The 23037-nt window shown below is 41.5% G+C and overlaps 1 protein-coding gene across 2 annotated transcripts; it reads right to left on the bottom strand.

Annotated features, from left to right (window-relative positions):
• Window positions 1-143: 143 nt before the first annotated feature.
• On the bottom strand, window positions 144-20591 carry LOC108873076 (glutaminase kidney isoform, mitochondrial). Of its 2 annotated transcripts, none has more exons than XM_018661175.2 (18): window positions 20165-20591; window positions 13529-13619; window positions 12969-13087; window positions 10707-10836; window positions 10341-10420; window positions 9870-10033; window positions 8419-8477; window positions 5383-5415; window positions 4973-5031; window positions 4751-4817; window positions 4396-4446; window positions 4022-4198; window positions 3815-3946; window positions 3626-3718; window positions 3046-3107; window positions 2860-2936; window positions 2701-2764; window positions 144-2577 (listed from the first exon to the last, which is right to left on the bottom strand). In XM_018661175.2, exons 1-18 carry the CDS (start codon window positions 20437-20439, stop codon window positions 2430-2432), a joined length of 1881 nt encoding a protein of 626 aa, XP_018516691.1. In that variant the 5' UTR covers window positions 20440-20591; the 3' UTR covers window positions 144-2429. The 2 variants fall into 2 exon arrangements, with proteins under 2 accessions (XP_018516691.1, XP_018516690.1); XM_018661174.2 differs by having other exon boundaries at window positions 13529-13625; window positions 20165-20588.
• Window positions 20592-23037: the final 2446 nt, after the last annotated feature.

Here is a 23037-nt window from a genome sequence, read left to right as displayed (position 1 = left end):
TAAAGATCTTTTTGATATTACATATAATATGTAGGTGTAGCTGATGTTTGCTGCGGCAAATTAAAACAACAACAACAACAAAATAAATTTCTTCATGATGAAAACATCACACTATTTATACAAAAATACAGACATCTGTTAGGTTAGGTCTAACTTTTATTAAATGTTTTTTATCTGTGAATAAATATCTGGGCTGCCTGCGACACTCAGTAACCCACCGACATGAGCTGAAGCAGCATAAATATACAAGGAGGAGGAAACAGAACGACACCAAACACGTTTACATTCAGATTACTTCAGTCGCAGCTGCACAGACACAAACAAAAATCACCTCATTTCACTGACAACAGCTGAGTGAGCAGAGCTGCAGGTCGAGATCAGCTCATATCAAATCCTCAAATTCATATTGCTGATTTTATCTTACAATCATTGCATTTCTATTGCTAATTCTTCCTAAAATACTGCAGTTTTGTGCTTCTTTCAATCCACTTTTTAACTGTAGATGAACATTTTTAATCAAACCAAATGAGCTGATCCCAACCTGAGGGATAAAAATGTTTTCCACTGCTCTAAATTTCAACAAAATGTGGATTGTGGATTGTTAACATCGCCTGGTTCAGTTTGTTTTGTACACAAACAACATCCAAACGTCCAATACACTACAAACAAACACTCAAAACCTCTGGAAAAACCAAACATCTGCACAATCTTTCAAGTATGACAGATTCTTTTGCAAATTACAGATTAAAAAACAAAACAATCTGTGTTATAATAAAGCTCCTTCAGTTGTTTTAAGTGTTTAAAATCCTGAGTCCTCCGCAGGAACAAGTGTTTACATACAAACCATCATAATTCATATGATACATCAGATAACACACTGCACATCTGCACTAGAAGCCTCGACTTTGTTACAGTGTGAAATTAAATGAGCTGCTGCACCCAACAAGGAGAAATATTTCACTTTTTTAAACTGGAATAAGTGGCATTTTTATTTATCACTGACTTCAGCATCAGGTGACCTCTAGCACGTTTGTAGTGAATAGTTCCTTTAAATCAGTTGTTTAAGTGTTAATACTGGATTTAATCAGCAGTTAGCTGATTTTAGATTCAAGATGTCATCCATCACAAACTTTCTCAGGTTTTCGATTGTCCTTAAACTTTTTATTTTTTCACTTTTTACACCTTTTGTCTCTTATGTTATATCATTATATTTCTCTTCATCTTATTTTATTGTACAGTACTTTGTTCAACTCTGTTTTAAACGTGCTTCATAAATAAAGTTAATATTGATTGTTTACTTCCTGAGATTTTAAAAACCAGATTAAATTATTTTGAAATATCCTCCAATGTTGAGTGCAGAAGGTTTTTTTTGTGCAGTGACGTCTTGAACCTCGAGTTAAAAACAAAATAAAAACACAGAACAAGCTTCTCATGTTGTTGGTGGCGCGTTACAGTAATTCAGCACTGGCAGTGTCGCATCAGATATGTAGGAAATTTGAACTCTTTCAACCTGAACTTTGGCTGATTTGCTTACATTATTTCTTCATGTTACACATTAAAAAAACTAAAATAAATAGTAAATAATAAAGCAGAGAAAATAAAAATCCAGTTTTGTGAGAAGAAAAACAAAACAGAAAGCTTTTAACTTGTGAATTTTAAAAGTTGAATTAAAGTGACAAATTAAAATATTAAATATTTTAGAGTTTTTCCGTGATGAAAGCTGAATCCACCGGACGAGAACCTGTTTGTATTTACACTAATTTACCTCAGGAATATACACACACGACATGAATGTACAGTTTATCTTAAACAGATAAATAAATATCACACATGTACAAACACACCTAAGTGTTCTCTCTTTTTTTTGTTTTTCAGGAGGGAGGAAGATACATTCCACCACGCTGTGACGATGAAGTGAAGAAGGTTTTTAACTGGGGAGTGAAAACCGTCTTGCTGCTTCCTGTTTCAGCCTTTCGGAATAAAAAATTAAAAGTCCCATCCACTTTCTAACAGCCACAGCTGAATTTACCCAGCATTCAGCTGGTGGCCTGGTTCGTTTCCTACAGAGCTACAAAGCTGACGATAAAATACAGGAGGAGAAATGAAAATAAAAATATTTCCCCAAGTGTGGTACGTACATGAATATAATACAAAACCAACAACATCTACTAACGACATGATGAGGAGCTTTTACACTGGAGGGACGGTGGCCCTATTTTTAAGAGGATTATTTAGTAGTTTTTCTCTGTACAGTTTATTATCTGTGTTGTTTTAATGTTCTGAACTGTTCTCTGTGCGTGTGCTTTTCCTCTCTGATCTACATTTAAGATCCTCGAGTGCAAAATGATTTTATTTCTCCCCTCAGAGCGCACCGTCCACCTTGACTTTTTCTGCCACCCAGCTTCCTGTTTCTCTTCCTCCTCTCGCCCTCAGAGCATCCCGTCCAGGTTCTTCTCTGCGCTCTGCTTCTCGGCGGCACTGTCCTGAGGGCTGTACTGGTTGTGGTAGTCGCGGAGGATGGTGACCACGTCGTGGTGGCCGAAGTGGACGGCCTCATCCATCGGCGTGTTCCCCCACCTGCAGATAAGGAAACAGTCAGAGGAGCCATGTTGGACTTAAACTGAACATCAGTGCAGTTCAGGTCTTTAAAAAATGTGAATTTGTTTATAATTTGTGAAACTGAATTCTGTTATTTGTTACCTGTCTCTGGGAACCGGGTTGACTTTACAGGCCTCCAGCAGGAAGCGCACCACCTCAGTGTGTCCTGAAACACACACACACACACACATCAGCTTTATTAACACACACTCTGATTAATCTGACTCATTAACACGTTTAATCGTCCTCTGAGTGTTTCACCTTCAGCAGCTGCCACATGCAGAGCCGTCCTGGAGTCGTAGTCCCTCTGCTCCATGTCCATGGACGACAAGGCAAACCTGGACGGATAAACGTTAAATTAACTAATTAAAGAAACACCTTCTTTTTTGGTTTTAGAGATTTTAAATCTGAATATTTTCCCCTTTTAAAGAAAGAAAGACTCGTTACCTCCTCAGAGCTGAGACGTCTCCAGTGTACGCAGCAAACAGCAGATTGATCACTGACTTCACCTGAAACACAACAACAAAATGATTAAAGCTGAGCCACATATTAAAGAAATCCCTTTGCAATAAAGATTATTATGCATTTTCCCTCTTTTGTCTCCATATTTATGTATTTTATCTTCATTTTGTTGATAACTGTCTGATATTTGTGTCAGTAACTCTCGTTTTGAGTGTTAAAGAAATCAAATTATTATTATTTTCAATGTTATAAACTGCAGGTGAAACACATGTTAAGTCAAACAACAAAACTCTATTAAGAAAAGAGTAGAATCAGGATTTTTTAAAGGAATATGTGTTGGTTCAGTATTTTCCCAGCAGATGGCGCTGTGGATTAAAATCCTGCAGACAAGGTCACCCAGCATCCAGGACGCTGAGCACACAGGAGGGAGGATATGACGCAAAGTGTTTCAGTGTCTGTTAAAGTGACATTTAGACTAAAAATAAAAATAATCTGTAACTAGAGGAAAATAAGAGCGAGTAAAGTATATGGATGAAAATACAGGAGGAGGAGGAGGTCGACTCACCCTCTGGTCTCCTCCTTCCCTGCGAGGATCCAGTTTCTTTGCAAAGTGCCTCAGATTGTCGTAGTTGTGAAAGTTACAGAGAGAAACCAGGTCCTGAAAGAGGAAGAGGAGAAACTCAGTCAGACTGAGGAAAAGCTGAGTGATGTTTTTTATGCTGCTTAAAAATAAAAAGATTAAAGCCGAGGTTACCGTGCAGAACTGGATGCCTCTGACGCTGTTGCCCAGCTTGTCCAGAGGAGGAGACCAACACATGATGCCCATCACATTTGGTACGACCAGCAGAATCCCGCCGGCGACACCGGATTTCGCCGGCAGCCCGACCTGAAACACAAAGACGATTCATTTGTTGGTGTGTCCAAAATGGCTGCTCACTGGAAGACGTGTTAAGTCACTCACGTGGAAAGCGAACTGTCCGGAGAAGTCGTACATGCCGCAGGAATGCATCAGACTCAGGGTGTTTCGCACCGCCTCGGGGCTCAGCACTCGCTCTCCCGTGATTGGACAGAAGCCGCCGTTGGCCAGAGTCGCCGCCATGACGCTGGCGCTCTCGCACGTCACCTCGATGGAGCACAACTGACGGAGAAGAACAGTTAGAAATCTGCTTTAACGCCACAACAGGAGGATCCAAACCTTTGCTTTCATGCTTTAGAATAAACTAAGTGTGGAGATGTCAACTCAAAAATAAAAATCCAGGATGAGTTTGTGTCTTTTTGAGGAATATTTAAATGAAATTAAACAACCAACTGGACTTTTAAATTTCCTGTGTTCACCTGGAAGTAGAAGTCCAGGATGGAGGTCATGTCTGTGCCCTCTGGGAAACACTGGAAGAACAAAAACACAGTCAAACCGTCAAATTAACTGGTGCAAAGCAAATAACAGGAGAATAATTAACGCAGCAAAAACAACATTAAATCAAAGCAGCAGCAAAGTTTCAGAGATCAGTTTAAACTTTATCAAAACTGATCAATAAATATAATTTATGTGGATTGTAACTCTATAAATTCAAGAACATAAAGTCTGGTTCAGAGAAATAAAACCAGCTGCAGCTCTGTCAGACAGTTTCCACTCTTCAGGTTAAATAACATCTCTCCTCAGCTCTCAGCTGCAGGTGACCTTTGACCTCACCTTCTTCTCCTTCAGGTAGTAGCCGATGGCAAAGTTTCTGTCTCCAGACTCTCGCTCCGACTGGAAACTGGGACACAGAGAGAAGAGGGGGAGAGGTTTGTTCTTTAAACACCATGACTCAGCTCGTGTTATATAAAACTCAAACTGCCCTGACTGAACGATTTTGTCTCGAAAAGTTGCTGAGTGTCCTTGAACTCATCACTGATGAAGTGTTTTACTCACGTGGCGTTGCTGAAGCCGACGTACTCGTTTCCTGCCAGTTTGTTCATAAAGTTCATGACCTGCAGAGCAGAGCAGCACAAAATGATCAACAGCTCAATATTCAACATTTTAAAAATCTAAACTAAAATGAGGAGGGGTTTGTAACAGATTCCTCATCACATTAAGGAAGCAACAAGTAAAATATCCACTGGTTGAGTGAATATGAGTATCTGCTGGTTTTCTTCATCTTTTTCAACAGTAAATTAAAGATCTTTTTTGTTCTGGATAATCAGACAAAAACAGCTGAATATTACAGTGATTTTCTGTTAGTTACTGACACTTTAAAGACCAAATAACCAATCAATTAATCAAGAAAATAACCAGCAGACTGAGTGATAATGAAAATATGTAATTCCTCATGTAATACTCACATAATCAAACTTCTCAGCGTTGCTTGCCCCTTGCTGAAACACAAACAGAACAGTGAGATTATTAATAAAACACTTCAACCAGAAAAACATCTAAAACACATCAAACTGCCTCTGACACGTCAAGACATTAGCACTATTACATAAGATCCACATCTCTATGATATTAAACTAAATTCATCAGTTACGTGGCCAATCAAAACCAGTCATGACACCAGATGAATTAAGATTAGAGGTGGGAGACTAGCTGGAGATGGAGGAGGTGAAATAAAACAGTTAATCCACTCAGGCTTTCAGAAAAGAAAAGAAACAAAAAACTACAACAAAAAAAAATAGTTTCTCTTCAGCTGAACTTGTTTTAAACTAACTACAGCGAGAGACGACAACACCCTGAGTCTACAGGTGTGTTAATGTGGAGTGTGTGTGTTGGACAAAGCTGCAGCTGGTGAGTTAGTTTAATAAACTTTATGGTGTATTCACACTGCAAACAGCTTCCCACTAATTTGACTGGTTACCTGTTACAGTCTGGTGATGGTAGAGCTCATTATTCCAAACTTCTGCATGTATTTTAACATATTTCTATTCAACAACTCACTATATTTCTTTACTGCAGCCTATTTTATAACAGTATCTTCTTTGAAAACTTGTATATTGATTATTTACATCTATTATTAGGTCCAAACGACCATTTATCTTTATTTATCTTAAAATCTCTGTTGTCTCTGTGTAACTTTGGTTTAGATCAGTTAAAAACCAGCGTTCATCTCTGCACACACAGATGCTAACAACTCATTAGCCACGTAGCTTGCAGTGTGAATACAGAGAACTACTGCAGATCTATGAGAATCCCAGGTAGAAGGATTTAACTGCTCTAACTCATGAATAGAAACATATCTAGAAATGAAAATAACAAAACCTTCTCTACAGAACAATGGACATGATATAAAACCAGTGTTTGAGTTGAGGCAGAGCTGCACTGTTTATAATCCAGACGTATAAACAGTTTGGAGGATGCAGGTGAAGAGTATAAAAGCAACTTTTAAAACAATCATTAAACGGCCATGTGAAGGCTAAAAGCTTGTCACAGAATCCAGACCAAAGAGAGAGAGAGGGGAAAAAATGATTAAAAAGGAAAAAATTACCAACGTCATTGACCTGTTGCTGTGGTCATAATTTCCCAAAGATCCTAATGCTGTAAAATATGCAACAACACATAAAACCACACAACGAGCCTTGAAAAGGTACATTTGAAAATGAGGTGTAGATCAGAGGAGAGAGGAGGAGGGACGCATGCAAACAGCCCCTGACAGAACCTGGGTTTATTACGTGGATCAATGGTTTTGGGATTCAGTGGAAACTGGGAATAATCCGCAGAACAACACGAGGAGTTAACACATATTTTCTCTTCCCTGAGCTCAAATTTTCAAACCCCAAAATCCTAAAATAGTGATTAATCATCATCTGAATGTCTGATTGTGTTGAGTATTATTCCCATGCAATGTTACGGCAACAAAAGATACTGGATGATTCATCTACTCTGCGAAAGATAAAGAAATAAAACGGCTGCACCAAATGCACCAAAAATACAACAGTGTGATTAAGAAAATAAAAATAGAAAAAAGCAGAAGCTCTCTGTCATTAATCCCTGAACTTCCTCTGTTAATAACACGACATAACGACTGTGTTTAAAGCCTCATTTCTTTCTGTGACAGTAGTTTCTACTATAAAACAGTGGGTGTTAGAGAATAAAAGGTTCATGAATACCCAGTGTTTGTTTACACATGTTGTCAGGACTGGGTTACTATTATCATTTCTATGTGTCAGTGTAGATCAGTGATTTATGAGACTGTGGTGGAGGATGTTTTTGTGTAGCAGTGTGGTGGTTTGCTGCTTATGTGGCCAACAATACAAACATAGCAAATAAGAGCAAAACCCAGAATATTCTGTGTATGTAAACGAAGCCAGTGTCCTGCTAAACCACGTCCTACGTCCTGAGATTCCTCCAACAACCACGTGTTACCGTGTGATGGACGATCTCCAAAGATTTCTTCACACTGTGAGCGACATAATTAAACCTCCAAAGTCCAACGTCTTTTCATTTCCCAGGAGAGAAATTAGTTTATTGGCAATTCTGCAAAGCCGGCTGCCAAGGATTTAATAGATTTCTGTGCAGAAGTTCATTATTTTATTACTGTTGAGCTCCGTCTGGCGAGAAATGGAGGAGACGACTATTCCAGCAGCTCCCAGTAAAATCCCTGTTTTTCTCAATGGAGTCTGGTAGTGATCTATAGATGTGTTTCTGGTTATGTTTCTGTCTCTGTAGGAATCCTATCATAATGTCAGACACAGACAGAGACAGACTTATCCTTTAATAGAAGTTAAAACATGTTGTCTGAAGCTGCGTTCTCGTGTGATTCAGTGCAGGAAAGAATGAAACAGAAGATAAGTCACAGTCTTCTCTCTCTGTGTGAATGTAATACAATAATTAAACAAACTCTGAGGAGCCCTCATGGACTCCTGTTGATGCTCGTGTATATTTTAGGTCTTGGATCAGCAGGTGGTGCTCTTGTGTTTCTAACAGAGCGGTGAAACCAGGTCCCTGTGAGTCTGAAGGTCAGAGGAGGATCTGTAATGAAGCGCTCAGGTAACAGAGCAGTTTCTCTGATTAAAGCTGCAGCTGAACTGACTGGTCTCCATCTCCACCCACTCTGTGTGTGTGTGTGGACTCTATGAACTCTCAGTGCAGGATATCCAAGCGCTTTCAACCAAATCCCCTTTCAGCGTGATTATCTATAACCTTAATCTCCCCCGTATACAGTAATCTGCCGGACACACATTCTCCAGACGATTATAATTTTATTTCAGACTAATTCTCTTTGGACACAACTTTCTCGCTGCCGTTAAAAATCAGCTGCAAAATGACCTGTCTGAAACTGAAGTAAGCCCTGACATAAAAACAAAATCTACATTTAAAGACAGAAAATGATAAATGTCAGATTGTGGGGCGTGTTTTCAAAATAAAATGTAAATGCAGCTTACCTTGATGAGGGAGGTGCAGACGATAGCACCAGCATTAACCATGGGGTTGTGTGGTTTATCTGCAAAAGAAAAAATAGAAATCAACATTATAACACACTTACACTGCTGAAACCTCTGTGTTTTTAATCTTCTTATGCAACAGGCCAGAACAATGTTTTTAGAAAAACTAAAAAGTAAAAATAAACAGCTGGAACATTTCCGTCTCTGGCGAGTTCTGTGCTTTGTTAGATAACAACAAAGAGAGGAAACCTGGAGCTTTCTCACATTTCCATTTAGAAACAAACAGTTTTTACAGATCTCTGGGTTTAATGTCAGGTCTGCTGACGGCGGCTGCACAGCATGAACAGTGCGGGTTTTTCAAGGATTTTCAAACCTTTTCAACAGCTGGAAAGTTTGTTTTGTCCACTGTTTTCTAAACCTGAGTTAAAGGATTTTTTACATTATGTTATTTTTATAGTTTTTACATACATAACTGTGATCTTCTGTTTTATTTCCCTTATTTACTCACATCTCATCTATTTTCCTTGTGTTTTTTATTGCTTTACTCTGTTTTATGCACGCACAGCACTTTGTTTTCAAAAGTCTATATAAATAAAGCTATTTTTAAAGTAACTATTAATGTGTTTACAGAGACAACGAGTGTCTGTATCTTTTGGTTCTGATACGCAGAATCACTAGTGTTCAGTACGCTGTATATTTCACATCCAACCAGTATTATCTGTAAACACTTCAAACTCTGACTGTGATTTCTTCCTTCGTAAGAAAGTCAGTTTGGACTGTTTACAACCAACTGACCAACCACATCACTCAGACATGGATATTTTTGACCACACATACGGCGTTCCTGTAGAAACAGATAGCTCGCCTCTCAAAATAGCCACAGCGGGGGTTAGCTGAGTATCTAAACACAACACATGCACAGACCATAGACACATGTTATCGTTTTAGTGTGAGACACTGGACAGTTGGATGGGAGTAAGGAAGTAAAAACTGCAGTAGATTAATGAGGTTTGTTGGAGAAACTTTGACTTCTACACAAAGTCTGATAGCAATCAGACAGGTGACAGGTGAACTTACAAACAGCTCCTTAAACAGACTGATCTATGCCAACTCTTCAGACCTGTGGGAAACGATCTCCAAACACAACAGGACGGTTACTTTCTAATACAGAGTCTCATTGTCTCTGCTCTCCCTGCTTCTCAGTCCTGTCTGGTTTTTACAGAACCACGTGCGAGCAGCTTGTTCTTAAGTCTCTGTTACACACTGACCACTCTTGTTTTTATTCTGCCTCACTGCTGAAACCTCTCATTAACAATTTATCTCAGTTCCATGGCAACCAGGCCTGGAGATGGATCCTCTTACAGAGAGAAAGTCCAACCACAGCCGACTGAGTCACAAACACACAGAGAGGAGAGAGAGAGAGAGGTTGGTATGAGTGAGTGTTTCCTCACCGTCCTCGTTCAGGAAGAGCTTGTTGAATCGCAGACCGCTGGGCTCTTTGCCGATAAAGCGGTGGACGTACTCTGTGCCGTGGTCGTGGACGGCGATGGCGTATTTCAGTGGCTTGACGCAAGACTGAAGACAGAAGGGAACCTTGGTGTCGCCGACAGTGTGCCTAAGACAAGGAGACACAAATCCATTATTTGTACACTGACGCACAATCTTCAGCTTCAAATCTTAAACTGTGTCGTGTGATCTTTTGTTTCTGCATTATTAATTAGCTTGGATTTCACTTCAGCTGAAGAGCTGCTCTCTCTCCTGACAGCTGCTTCTGAGAACAAGCCTCGACAGCTTTCTGCCGGGAAACGTGTGAGACAAACACGAAGCAAGGAGCAAAACAATGTTTTAGTGGCTGTGAAAGTTTCATGACTGTTTAAAAGAGGAGAAATCTTCTCAAATCTGGTGACAGCCTGAAACCGTACCTCTGTCCGTCGACGGTGCACAGGGCAACGGCCCACAGGTCTGGACTGAAGCGGGCCAGCTGGGGAATGTAGTCTGCCACCTACAGCGTTACACAACAGTTTGTTTCTGGTTGTTAATATGGCAAATGGTAACACAAGCAGATTATGATCAGTCTAAGTCTGCAGCCTGGCAGGAAAAACACTCTCTTCTGCTCTCTCAGCAGAAACATCTGCAGCCTGCAGCACAGTTTCTCTATGTGAATAAATGATGAATGAATCCACCTTCATCTGTGGTAAAACACCAGAACTACAGCATGAATATAAAGAAGATAACAATAAATCATCAGTTAAAACAGCTCTGTCTCTGCAGACAGATTTACTTCTCACCTGCCCTCCTGACAGGTTTTTGGCGTTTTCATAGAGGTCGTCGATGTGGGCGCAGAAGGACTGGAAGTCTGGGATGACAAACTTCTTCCTGAAGGCCTGGGTGAGCAGCACAATGTTGCTCTGGACACATCTAAGACAAAAACACGAGACAGGATCAGTTTAGACCTCTGCTTAGTCTCGAGAGTTTGTGTTAACCTCCGCAGTTTTAGCATTTGTGCCACCTGCTACTCTCCAGAAGAAGAGGAGCTGCAGGGATTTACAGCGTGGCGAATGCTGGTGATTCAAACAGACTGTATCTGCCAGGCTTGAAAAAAACAAGACAGAATGTCAATTACATTGGGGATGGATGAGTAGGAGGAGGATCTGCTGTTCTGCTACTATTTTATCATATAAAGTGATTTATTAGACACTTTAAACCTGCAAAATGTGAGAGTTTGTTGGTGTTTGTGAAGAGGAAACAGCTACATTTTCTTTACATTTTCTAAAAGACGATAAAGAGGTCAAAAGAAGCAAACAAATGCCTGACAAAGACACTGGCTTCAGATTTTCTCTGCTGGTTGAACTGGTTGAGTTATTTAACCACACTCTGCCTCTGTGAGACATCTGCTACTGCCTAAATATCATGCAATGAGTCGTGTTGTCTTCAGGGAAACTGTTTGCTTTTCTGGTTCACTGCCTCCATTTCCAGGCTAAAACCTCCCGGTAACTTTTCTGACCGAGCTTCGATGGGCTTGTTGGCACCTTTATCCTCAGATTCTCTCAGCTGATCTTTCGCTGTAGTTTTTGGAATCGATTTTTCCTGCTTTCCAAATGGCATGGGGAGAGAATAAACAATAAAAAGCACCAGTCTTTCACCACCAGTCTTTCTCCTAAACCTTGTGTCCTGATCGTAAACACACAAAGCTTGGTGAGGTGGAAGCAGAGAGATTTGTGGCTCAGCTATCTCACTGCATCAAACCCTCTCTAATCCCTGTAGCATGGGATCCCTGCAGAAAACAACACACACGCTACACTCCACCGCCCGCTCACATGCTTCCCTCTGTGAGGCCGAGATCTATAAATAAGCTCGGGGAGCGGAAGTGATGGATCCCAGCCAGGAGCGCCCGGGCGCTGGGGTCTGTTTCGGTGAGGATTCAGCTCCCTGGTGAGCCGTCATATGCCCCAACTCTACACCACGTCACTTCCCAAGCTGTCACTCTGTTCATTCAGCAGCGGTGCAACCAGGATGGGGGGTGTCAGTAATGTGATTTTATTCTACACTCTGCCTTATGTTGTTTCCAGTTGTGGTTTTACAGCCGCAGCAGAGACAAAAACTTTACTTTTCTTTTGCTTTATTGATAAAATGAGAAATATTTGATGGCTGCAGCTCATTTTTTATTAATATTCTCACACAATGAACATCTTTGAGCTTTGGATATTTAATGCCAGATATTTACTACTGTTGATTAATCAAGAAACCTTTAGTTGCAGCTCTACTGTGATTATTAATTCTAGTGCTACTCCTCTTCTTGTCATTAAATCAAAGTGACTTTTTCACTTTCGTATTTCCAGACTTGTCATTAACACCCACACCTTCTTGCTTTTTCATTTATGTTTCATGTCACAGTTGAAATCTTTCTTTCATGTGGTTTTCTGACAGCTAATTATTTTACCACAGTTTGCTCACAGTATAATTGATTTGACCTTTGAAGTAAGTTATTGAAAGGTCACTGTGTGAGCTGTGAATATCTCTTACTGTATGTTACACACTCTTAACTCTCTATTCCACAGCATCAAATGATCATGTTTAAAGCTTTATCTCATTTTGTACCCAGCATTTTATATATTTCTGTGTCAGTGTGAGAAAAAACTCATTTTGAGAAAACAGCCTTTAAACAAATGAACTGTAACTGAAATCTACACAAACACAAACAGACAAGATGTAGAAAAATAAACACCCAAATGTGGGTTTTAAACGGTCAGTGCATTAAAAACAGTGTTTTGCCTGAAGTTTGATATTTTGCCATGTTGCAGTCTGGAGACGTCTGTGTTTGAATACTATTTTTTTCCCCAGTAGTCGTGTTCTTGAATGAATCCAGCTGAAGGAGACACCGATGATGACGTGCAAACTGAGAGGTGATGAATAATTAATGACGAGCGGTGAAGTGCTCAGGACCAGCGTTAATAATTCTGTGATGAAAGATTGATGCTGATAATAAAAGCTGGAGCAAACAGGGAACAATGGCTCCTTTTTTCCAGTGTTCAACACAGAAAAAAACCTACTTTTTGAAGAGGTGTCGGTCCAGCGCTCCGTCAGACGTCGTCTTCAAGGTCACCTTCAGCATCTCCATACATTCCTTCAGCCGGGGGTCTCCTGTGCGAAGCCCCGTGGCTTTAAGAGCCTGTGGAGAGGAGGGGGAGGGGGAAACATCATGATTAAGACGCCCTGACAACAAATCAATAAAGCTACGAGCCGTGAACTGAGACTCCTGAAGAGACTAACAACAGGAGGCATCCTGCTCATAATTCAACCAGGGACAGATGTGCACAGGGCCGAGGCTGCTCGTGTTTTTATCTGTAAATCCTGCAGAAAGGAGTCAAATTCATCTGATTCTCCTGTTGTTTTCCCATTTAACTTTCATATTTAATGACTTCCAAAGCTACACGTTGATTTACAGGCCTATCAACAAACTGAAAGAAGACGTGCCAGGTCTGATTTATCCCCGGTAACCTGTAAAATGACTCGTCTTTTAATTTAAGTAAACTTTCACAAGCCCTGAAAACATCTTCTTTACTAAACCTGGTGTGTTTGTACAGCACATCCATAAAACTCCATAACTCACTGTGGTGAATTTGTGTGCAGGGATTTTCTCCTGGCCTTCTGCGATGGTGTAGAAGAGCAGGTCCTCCAGGCTGGGCAGGATGCCTGCCTTCCTTCTCCTGCAGGAAACCGAGATAAAACAAACACACAGAAGAGAGAGAAGTGAGAAGAATAACTCCACGGCGAGGCGTTCAGAGGTGGAGACATGGAGGGGAGCTGCAGCAGAGGGAGGAGGAGAAGAAGCTTTTTTTACTGCAAGGAGAAGCAGTGAGTAATAACTGTAATACTGCACTGGAAATCATTACTTTACCCTGGCCTTACCTCAGTATTATAACCTGTGGAAAAGCTGCCAGGTGAAGTATTATAACATGTACTTTCCCAGAGGTTAATATGCTGCCATAAGGCCACTGTAATGTAAATCATTAGCTGTCTGCTTTTTAGAATACCAGCCAGGAATATGTTTAATAAGCTGATTAATGTTGAGCTGACAAATATTTCATGTCAGGGAGTGAAGATGACGCAGCCTTAAAGGCATCTTCGTCCTGGCTGCAGACGGTGTCGGCCGAATAAAAACACAATCTGTGAATTGTGATGACTGGGCTTTAACTGCTGCAGCTGTGACAGTGGAGGCCTGCCAGCGTCCTGCGGACACGTTGACGGCATGTGGTTCGGTGGCTGGAAGCCGGTTGGGAAACGAGCACCAGCCTCCTACTGGATGACAGAACAGTCTCTGATGAGGCTGCTAGAAAATCCAGCGATCAGATTTAAAGCGATGAGATTACAGCGACAGGGCTCAACGTTTCACAGCCAGGCCTCTGATTTAATTTAGTTTCATTCATCGTTTAGATAAGAGATGGAGATGTTAATGAGAGGCTGTTTCTCTACTCTCTTTTCCCCATTTCCTGTCTGTCAAAAAATAACTAAACAACACACAGACACGTGTTGTTTACACTTAAAACTAGCAAGTCTCATGCTGACATGCTAACAAGCCTGTTAATGTGCAGACATTGGGCATATTTGCATGTGATTTTCATGATGTATTCAGCTGACTGTCCCTCACTTCCTTCCTGCATCGTCCTGCTGTGATCCTGTGTTTTGCTCTGGCTGGTACTCTCAGCAGCGTCTCCACACCGAGTTGTCTCTGGGAGGAAAGTTAGTAGTGTGTCAGGAGGCGGACGGGACGACCGGCTCACAGCAGGCTCTCTGCTATGATTCATATCAACACCAAATTGGATTTGCGCAAAGCTCTGGGCTGGCCCGGGCTCACGATGTCTCCTGCAATGCATCATGGGGCCACGGGCCTGCGTACTGGGGGAGAGGATGTCTGGAGGTAAAGCTTTAGTTTGGCAGGTGGCTCCTCTCAGCAGCCAGAGAGAAAAATAAAGCTGATTCTGGACCCTCGAGGTGACACGAGAGCAGAAATCTACCAGTTTGTAATTTCAGACTCAGGGTTTCCTCTGGGTTTACTCAGCAGCACAAACATGATGATGGACAGAAGTCAATAGCCAAATGCAGAACATGAATCAAATTTGAAACTGTTTCCTTGTGTAATTTAGATAAAACATCACAGTAATTTGACATAAATTGAGATATATTTCAAATTTCTGATGATAAAGCTTTAAAAATAAACCAGTGTACACAGTAAACTGGCTGATAATTAAACAAAAATTTGTAATAAAGAAGCTGTCTCCATTACCAAAAAGCACAGCTGGCTGATAAAACTTTTCCCCAATAGAAATATAACAAATGGCCAATAAATGTTCAATATAATTAATACATTTTAGAGTAGATAGGTTAGATTTTATCATTAGAATTGTTTCTCTACCTCAGGTTTGTTAAATGTCAAGTGTTTGTCATGTTCTGACCATAAAGAAAAGTTTAAATTAACTTTCACTCAGGAGCAAAAATCAGCCATAAAGCCATAAATCACACATAAAACATGTTTATGTTTTATGTTTTGCTCTCAGCTGGTAAAGTGATATCAGATTTTTTACACCATTAAATATTGGAAAATCAGCTGCACTGCTGCAGTAAACTGCAGAGGAAACGCTGGGACCAAGTGACTCTGTCGTTCAGATTTTGTTTTTACTGTAACAGATTTCTTGCTCAGTTCCACTTAAAGTCTGACGTCAGAAACTGAATCAAAACTTCAACACTGAAAACATCTGAATTAACATGTTGTCGATTCCTTTGACGGTTTGTTGGCGTGGTCCTGCCGGTGGGGAAGGAATACACATCAGAGAGAGTGTGTGAGTGTGAGTGTGTGTGTGTGGTGGGGGAGGAAGAGGATGGATGGAGGGGGGGTGAGGTAGAGAGGGAGGGGGGGGATTCAAGCACAGCCGCTGGGAGGAAGTGAGGTCATTTCAAGGTAAAAGCGGTTGTCGGCTTTCTGCGGAAAACCTCTACTTCTACTGGAAAAAACTAAAACTAAAACAAAAAAAAAATAGAAACATACTTACAAATGCAAAGCAAGCAGATCAACAACAGGGAGAGAGTGTGCAGAAGGAATAATACTGAATTAGTAACAGTGATAATGGCATTTACAGTACACAGATCAGCAGCAACAACAAGCAAAAAACACAAATATTCACATTATTTAGATAAAAAAATCAGAAATGCATGAATGAAAAGAACAGGATCAGAGAATATGCCTCATAAACCTGATGAAAACTACATTATTCAATGGATAAAAGAATCATAATATGCAGATTTCTCCCTGAATCAGCAGCAGTGAAGGTGAAAACTAAGAAACAAAGGGTGTGTTAAGCAGGTCTGTGTCTAAAAATAAACCTCAACTGTGTTATAATTATTATTCTGCTGCTGCAGTGACATTAAAATGCAGGAAAAACTCAAGCCTGCAAACACTGAAACAAACTTAAACTTAATGAAGGAAATGAACAGTAAGTATGAGAGTCTGTGCTCAAACATGACAGAGATCTGTTATGAAACAGAGCTGACTAAAGAGGCTGTAAGTAACATCCTTGTTTAGTTAACGAGGCCTGGGAGAGACGTCACCTCTGGGAGCATCATCACCAGCAGGTTAAAGGTGGATGCTGGAACATCTGGACCGGCCTGGATCGCCTCATTAATCCACCTCAGCTGCTCTCATTAGCTCTGCCTTCACCCTCCCTCCCTCCCTGTGTGTGTGAACAGATCAGCAGTTTTAAAGGTATTTTTTACTGCTGACAGGACAGCTGATTCCTGGGGACGGTGACAGCTGAACGGACGGACGTTTACACCCTGATGACGCCTTATAGCTTCTGGTCTGACAGTGTTTTCCACAGCTTCCACAACTTATCTGATGAGGCGTGTGACCGATATCCACACAGGGTTACTACAGATGATCTTATTTAACTGAAATAACACTTGAAGTCGCTCACAGTGAATCTGTGCGTGGATAGAGTCGTCTGTAGTATCTGACCCGATCGATGGTGCTGCTTTCGCTGCCTCGTGGATATCATGACAAATTGTTGTAGTGGGGGGTGGGGTGGAGGCAGCGTTGACAGGCGGCGCTTCACAAATCAATCCCTGAGAGTGACTCATCTGCTTCTTTAGGCTCTGACGACTGCCGGGCAGCGCGCCAGAACGCCAGGCTTTTTGGTGCAAAAATCGTGGGAAAATGACGTGGGCGGGATGAGCTCCGCCGCATTACAAACGCTTTTAACCCCTGATTAGCCGGGGCACGGCCTCAGGACCCTCGTAACCACACTGGAGTCAAGCCTGAGCTTCTGAAGCCTCACACTCCCTGCTGCTCAGATTATAGGAATCTGATTTATTCATATTGGTCTGATTCACTGACTTCTAACCCCAGTCAGATATTCAGTTTACAGATATACAAAGCAGAGAAATCCTACATTTGAAGGATCTCAGTTCATCAACTAATCAATTGATTGATTAATCTTTTCCCAGAGCTCAAGGTAAAGGTTTAGTTCTGTCCAATCAGCAGCTTTAAATCTAAATATATTCGATTTACATTGTTATAAAAGCAGAGAATCCTCGCTGTGGAGAAGCTGGAATACTGAGACATTCCTGACATTCCTGATCTGAGTCGACGTTAAAGAGTCCGTGACCTTTTTTTGCTGCAGCCACAGATCACTCAGAGTCCCTTTAAGCTTCACTCCAAGAACTGATAATGAAAAACCAATGTGTTCCTCAACAGCAGTCAGTGTTGTTCACAAAGACTGAACCCGCTGAACTCGCTGTGATTCATCGCTGGTGTTTCCTTAAACACTGAAAACAGCCTTCAGGGTCGGAGAGGAACCGAGATGTTGACGACAACCAGTCAGCTGAGCGAACGACCGCCTGAACGCCACCCACAGTTTAAGCCAATTGTCTGTGAACAGAAACAAATGGGGCAACATCGGCCTGCAGGGGCAACGAGGCATTTTATCACCATGGAAACCCGGTGAGGGGAGGATACAGGCGGCTGGTAACACAGCTGATGTGAATATTAAGAAGGAAAACTATCATGTGGATTTAATTTTCTGTGCAACACGATGAAAATCATGTATCTGGGAATGATTAACATCTTTATTTTATTCATAGCGACTCCTGCACTGCCTCCATCGCTGCTCGTCAGTTTGAATAACCGTCTTTTCCTGCTCTGATCCTCTGAGCTTTAAGGGCCTGTAACACTGAGAGTAAACGACTTATTAAACAGCAGAGCAGAGGCACATTTACATCTCATTAAATCAACAGACACGTCAGACTGGGAGCTGCTGAGATACAGAGGCAAACACAGACCGACCAGAGTCCACGTCTCTAACACCTGTCAGACGTTTGTTATGGAGTTAAAAGGCAGCAGATTCTTACCCTCAATCAATAAACATCCCCTGATTCCAGCTTCTCAAGTGTAAGGATATGTGACAGTAAACTAAATAATAATAATAATAAAATAAACAGCCTAATTAGTTTGTTGCTAATTGACAACATGTTTTAATCAGTTTACAAAAATATAAAACAGAGAAATCATTGTTTCCAATCAGCAGCACTAAATCCACTCGCCTCACTCGTTTACAGTTTAGCCTTGTTGATGTTGTCAGCTTCCCTTTTTTTGGTACTTAAATCCAAAATATTGCCAAACAGAAGCTTTCACTTCCCCTGCACCGCTGAAAACGAACCAAATGGGTTTACGTCTATAAAAGGAGTGGAAAAAGACAGCGGGTCAAGTTATATAATCTGTGGCAACAACCCTCACTGCACAGTTAAAATGTGGAGAAATCACTTCAGTAACATGGCAAATATTTCTCATTATTATTATATATTTGTTAATATAATTGAACATTGAACGAACAGGCATCTGTACTTAAAGATTTACAACATTAAACAACCTCAGCTCCAAGGTGGAAGAAAACTTTTCCACAACCACAGACGACGACACAAAGCAGCTACTGTACGAGTTTGGGTTTTTGTAAGGGGTGCATGTCTTTCTGGGAAATGCAGGACGTCACTGACGCCATAAACTGTTGAACATGATGCAGCACTTTGCTGTGAAAGGCGGCGTGTCAGTGGGTTTAAGTGGAAACACTGAGGCCTCACTAATCTGTGGTGGTTTTTTGGTCATTAAATGCTTTTAACCTGCATCCAGTTTATCACCAGGAGGGCTCTCATCCAAAAATAATTGCTGACAATGACCAGGTCATACTCACTTAAAGCTGCATAAGTACTCATTCTATTTCAGATAAACTACAGACAACAGAATTAATGATCAGTATATTAAAATCAATAATAGAAAAACAGTGACATGACCTTCATTAGACATTGCCTTGAGGCTCGGTCTGTCACTTTGAGGATGCTCATCACCACAGTGCATTAAGTCAAACAGACACAGGTTGTGTTTGTTATGGTTGTGTGGTGAGTTCCAAAGGCTGGACACACTGATCACAGCTGAATGCCTCGGTGGTTTAACGTGCTGGGGCTGCAGATGAAAGCTGGAGCTCCTGGTGGTCACGATTATCCGGCTGGCTGCCGTAGGTGTGCTTCCATTTTCGGACACATTCACATCCAAGGTGATTGTTATCATTTCATTAGCGGAAGATGTTGAATTAATACCCCCATCTGATAAAGCATCAAATGATGTTATAATGAGGTTTTAATATTTTGTGAATGGCTAAGCCTGGTCTGAATTAGCACGCCTGTCCGATAACAGCTACTTAACTATCACGCCCCGGTTGCTAACCCCCTGAGCTGTTCACTGGTCCCTCCCCTCCACTGGTGCCCCTGACCAGCCTGGTTACCGGGCACACCCTGACTCCAGCCTTCGCTAACCTTCTTCCTGGCTCGCTGAGCTGAGCAGCATCTGAGACAGCAGCTAGTCCCCCTGCGTAGTGTGCTTGTAGACCCTCTATGCCGAATTACATTCAAAAGATCCACTAATTAAAATGAGCACAGCTTGTTAAAGTAAAACCTGCAAGAAAATGAATACATTTAAACTATAAAGCTGATGTTAGAAGCCAGTTATTAATTCGGCATCTGTTGTGTTTTTAAATATTGACTTGTTTTGTTAAAATAAGAAACTTTAAGAATTTTTCCCAAGCGTCATCACTAATTCCATCCCAGATTACGGCTGTGTTAAATCGGCATTTTTTCCAATGGAGTTTGGCCTGTTCTGAAGCTAGCAGCTAACATCTGCCCATAGACCGAGGCTAGCGTTACTCACTTCTCCGTTGCGGAATCCTTGGCGGCTTCATTGTGGCCGTCGCCTTTGGAGCAAAAGCCTCTCACGCCGTGCCTCCTGGTGAAGTGCTGCGGGGCTCTCCACCCGGCAAACGCCCTCCCTCTGCCCGGCGACCTCCCATCCGAAGAGACGGTGCCGAAGCAGGCGGCGGTTGTCGCAGGTGCCGCTTTCACGCCGACTCCTCTACCTGTCAACGGACGCTTCAGCTGGGTTTGAAATAACTCCTTGAGCGCTACCGATGATCGAAAATGTAACATTTCAATCCCGTGGAGAAGACTATGTGGATGGAGTAACTGCTGTAAAACCGGGTGGAGAAAACTGGAGAATAAAAAGAGCCGTGTTCCCGGTAAGAGTGTCGATCTTCTCGGTCGAGTAACGGTTTTCCTCTGTGGGGATACAACCTACCTTTCACGCTACGCGAGTTCTGATTGGAGCACGAGAACGCGTACCTGCACCTGATTGGTCAGGAGGGCTGTCAATCATCAGAACTGTCTGACCTGTGTCACTTCCAACAGTAAACAAACATTTTACTGTGATTTTTAACATAAATTCACCTTTTTAATGATTTAAAATATAATATTCCACTTTAAAACAGTTTATATAACATGTACAGGAACCAAGTGAGCTTATATTAGAGTTTAGAAAGAAAAAATCACAGCAAAGTATATGAAATGAATGAGATTGCGGAGGGATGTCATAGGATTTAAGATACAGTTAAGTAAAATGATTACTAATACACAGATATTATACACTAAGAGTTGAACAGTGCAGCAATGAATATGCTGCACAAACATCCTACCTGATTCTGATGATTTCCTTTTATTTTTTTCCAGTGCATGTTTTTAATTTATTGAAGTTCCACACAGACACCTTAAGTCGTTTACAGGAGCGAGGGATGAGGAGCACAGACCCTGTAGATCTGTGATGTCTTGTCCTGGTCTGACACCGTGTGGATTATTGTGGTTCTGCACATATTCAGACTGTAGTTTCACAGCAGAGGGCAGTCTTTGTCCTCAGCTGAAACACTCACAGCACCATCTCCTGGTTAGAAATCAAGTTAGTTTCATGCACACAACAAGATCACACTCACAAAGTGAGTTTACAAAAAGTGCAAAAAAGCTGCAAAAAACAGGAACTGATGAGTTAGAATTTAGATGAGGAGTGGTTTTTAGGATTTGTTTGGTTCACTACTAATCATGCATTCAGCCTTTTTTCTCTACATCTGGACATATTTCTGGTAAACCTGCATTATCATTACAGTATTCAACCTGACTCAGACAGCATCTTCATGTTTGTTTTGACCTCTTTGGCAGCCCAACTGGGTGGAGTTTGACACCCGGTGTAAAATAACAACCTACAAAAACAGATTACTCACTGGAAAGTATTTTTTAAGTTTACTTTTCTGCTGCTTCCAGACTTTTATCTGACTTGATCTGAATGGCAGTAAACTCCACACAGAGCTCCAAAAAGCAGGATAAAACAAATAAACGGCCCCTGGCTGACTAATAATGCCTCACTTGGAACATGAAACATTCATGAATTTGGACAAAAAATCTGCAGGAGGAAACGTGAACTCTGCAGCTCTGATTTCCATGTAATGAGGTCTCGAGGTAAAGGGGACTTCCAACAAAAGTTACAATGAGGGACTTTTGACTCAGGCCTCAAGTCTAATAAGTATCAGCGACCTGGTCCTATAATTTTCTCTGTCGGAAACGAGGTAGTTTACTTCCAGCTGTTTGCCCAAACATGTCCGACACACTCAGCAGGTTTCTGTCATCCTCTTTTTATGCAAACTCCTGAAAGATAAGTTGGAATTTGACAGTCATTTCCCCAGAAACTAAACGCTGCAGCGTGGTGCAATAAGTGAGTTCACAGACACATGACCTTAACCCATTAGATGGTGTCAGATACTCTGGACAAAGACGGGGTTTTACACACTGTTCATCACTGTAGTTTGTTAGTTTAATAGTTAACAGGAGCAGAAAGCGTCTTTGCTGTGTCGTATTTCACCTCTATGTCTTTTTATAGTTTGTTTATTTCTGTATTTATTCTATATTTACTATGTGCTGTTTCCCAGTTGCATGTACATTTTTAGTATGTTCTGCATGTTTTCACTCAAATCAGACACTTACATTGATTTTGACTTGACCCTGACGACCAGTACATTTCACATTATGGGAGAAAAATAAAAAAGACTGTGGGAGACAGATGCATGCAGCGTCATCTACAGCTTACAAACTATATATTCTCAGTGTAAGCCTTTTCTATGTCTGTATTTTACCCTTTAATGTCTGTGCTTTTTCTCCCTGAAGTGCCTACACTGTGGAATCTTCCTCACAATGAGAGAAAAAATGTCGCTTTCTTGAGCTAAAAGCAGCTCTCAAAGTTAAATTTTTGCACAGAAATCCCTCCGTGAGCAGCAGCATTTTCACCGCATGCAGCAGTGAGAGGCAAGAAAACAAAGGAAGGAAGGAAGGGAGACAAACAAGGCGATCCCTAACGAAGCTGCAGGGAGGAGAGGCGATAATTCACCAACACCCACACCTTCTCAAAAGCAGTCAGCTTCCTGCTCCTTTCAAAATGAGGGTGATGGGTGCGCTCGGCAGATCCCTCCCACGCTGCTTAGCGGCTGGCTTCCGCCCACCGCCCGTGGAGCCGCCCACATCCAGCCGTTGCCACGGCAACACATCATCATCATCGTCGTCGTCGTTGGTGACTTGCACTGGAGGAGGAGGAGGACAAGGGAAGGGGAGGGGTGGCCATTTTCTGAGCAGGGCTGCCACTGTGAACAGCAACCCGGCGTGGGTGTTCATGAGCTGAGCTATTCTCCAGAGAAAAATCTGTCTACGTATGTG

Source organism: Lates calcarifer, linkage group LG7_2 (assembly GCF_001640805.2).
Source record: "Lates calcarifer isolate ASB-BC8 linkage group LG7_2, TLL_Latcal_v3, whole genome shotgun sequence".
NCBI lineage: Eukaryota > Metazoa > Chordata > Actinopteri > Centropomidae > Lates > Lates calcarifer.
This window is presented reverse-complemented; position numbering and strand designations above follow the sequence as displayed.

Bases quoted from the DNA above. Each gene is read 5' to 3' on its own strand.
- LOC108873076 (XM_018661174.2), bottom strand. From the start codon at position 20,439: ATGTTACATTTTCGATCATCGGTAGCGCTCAAGGAGTTATTTCAAACC. The intron at 13,088-13,528 runs GTGAGTTATGGA...TCCTCTCCACAG, and splicing joins CTGCACACAAATTCACCACA to GCTCTTAAAGCCACGGGGCT. The intron at 8,478-9,869 runs GTGAGGAAACAC...TTTCTTTTGCAG, and splicing joins GCTCTTCCTGAACGAGGACG to ATAAACCACACAACCCCATG.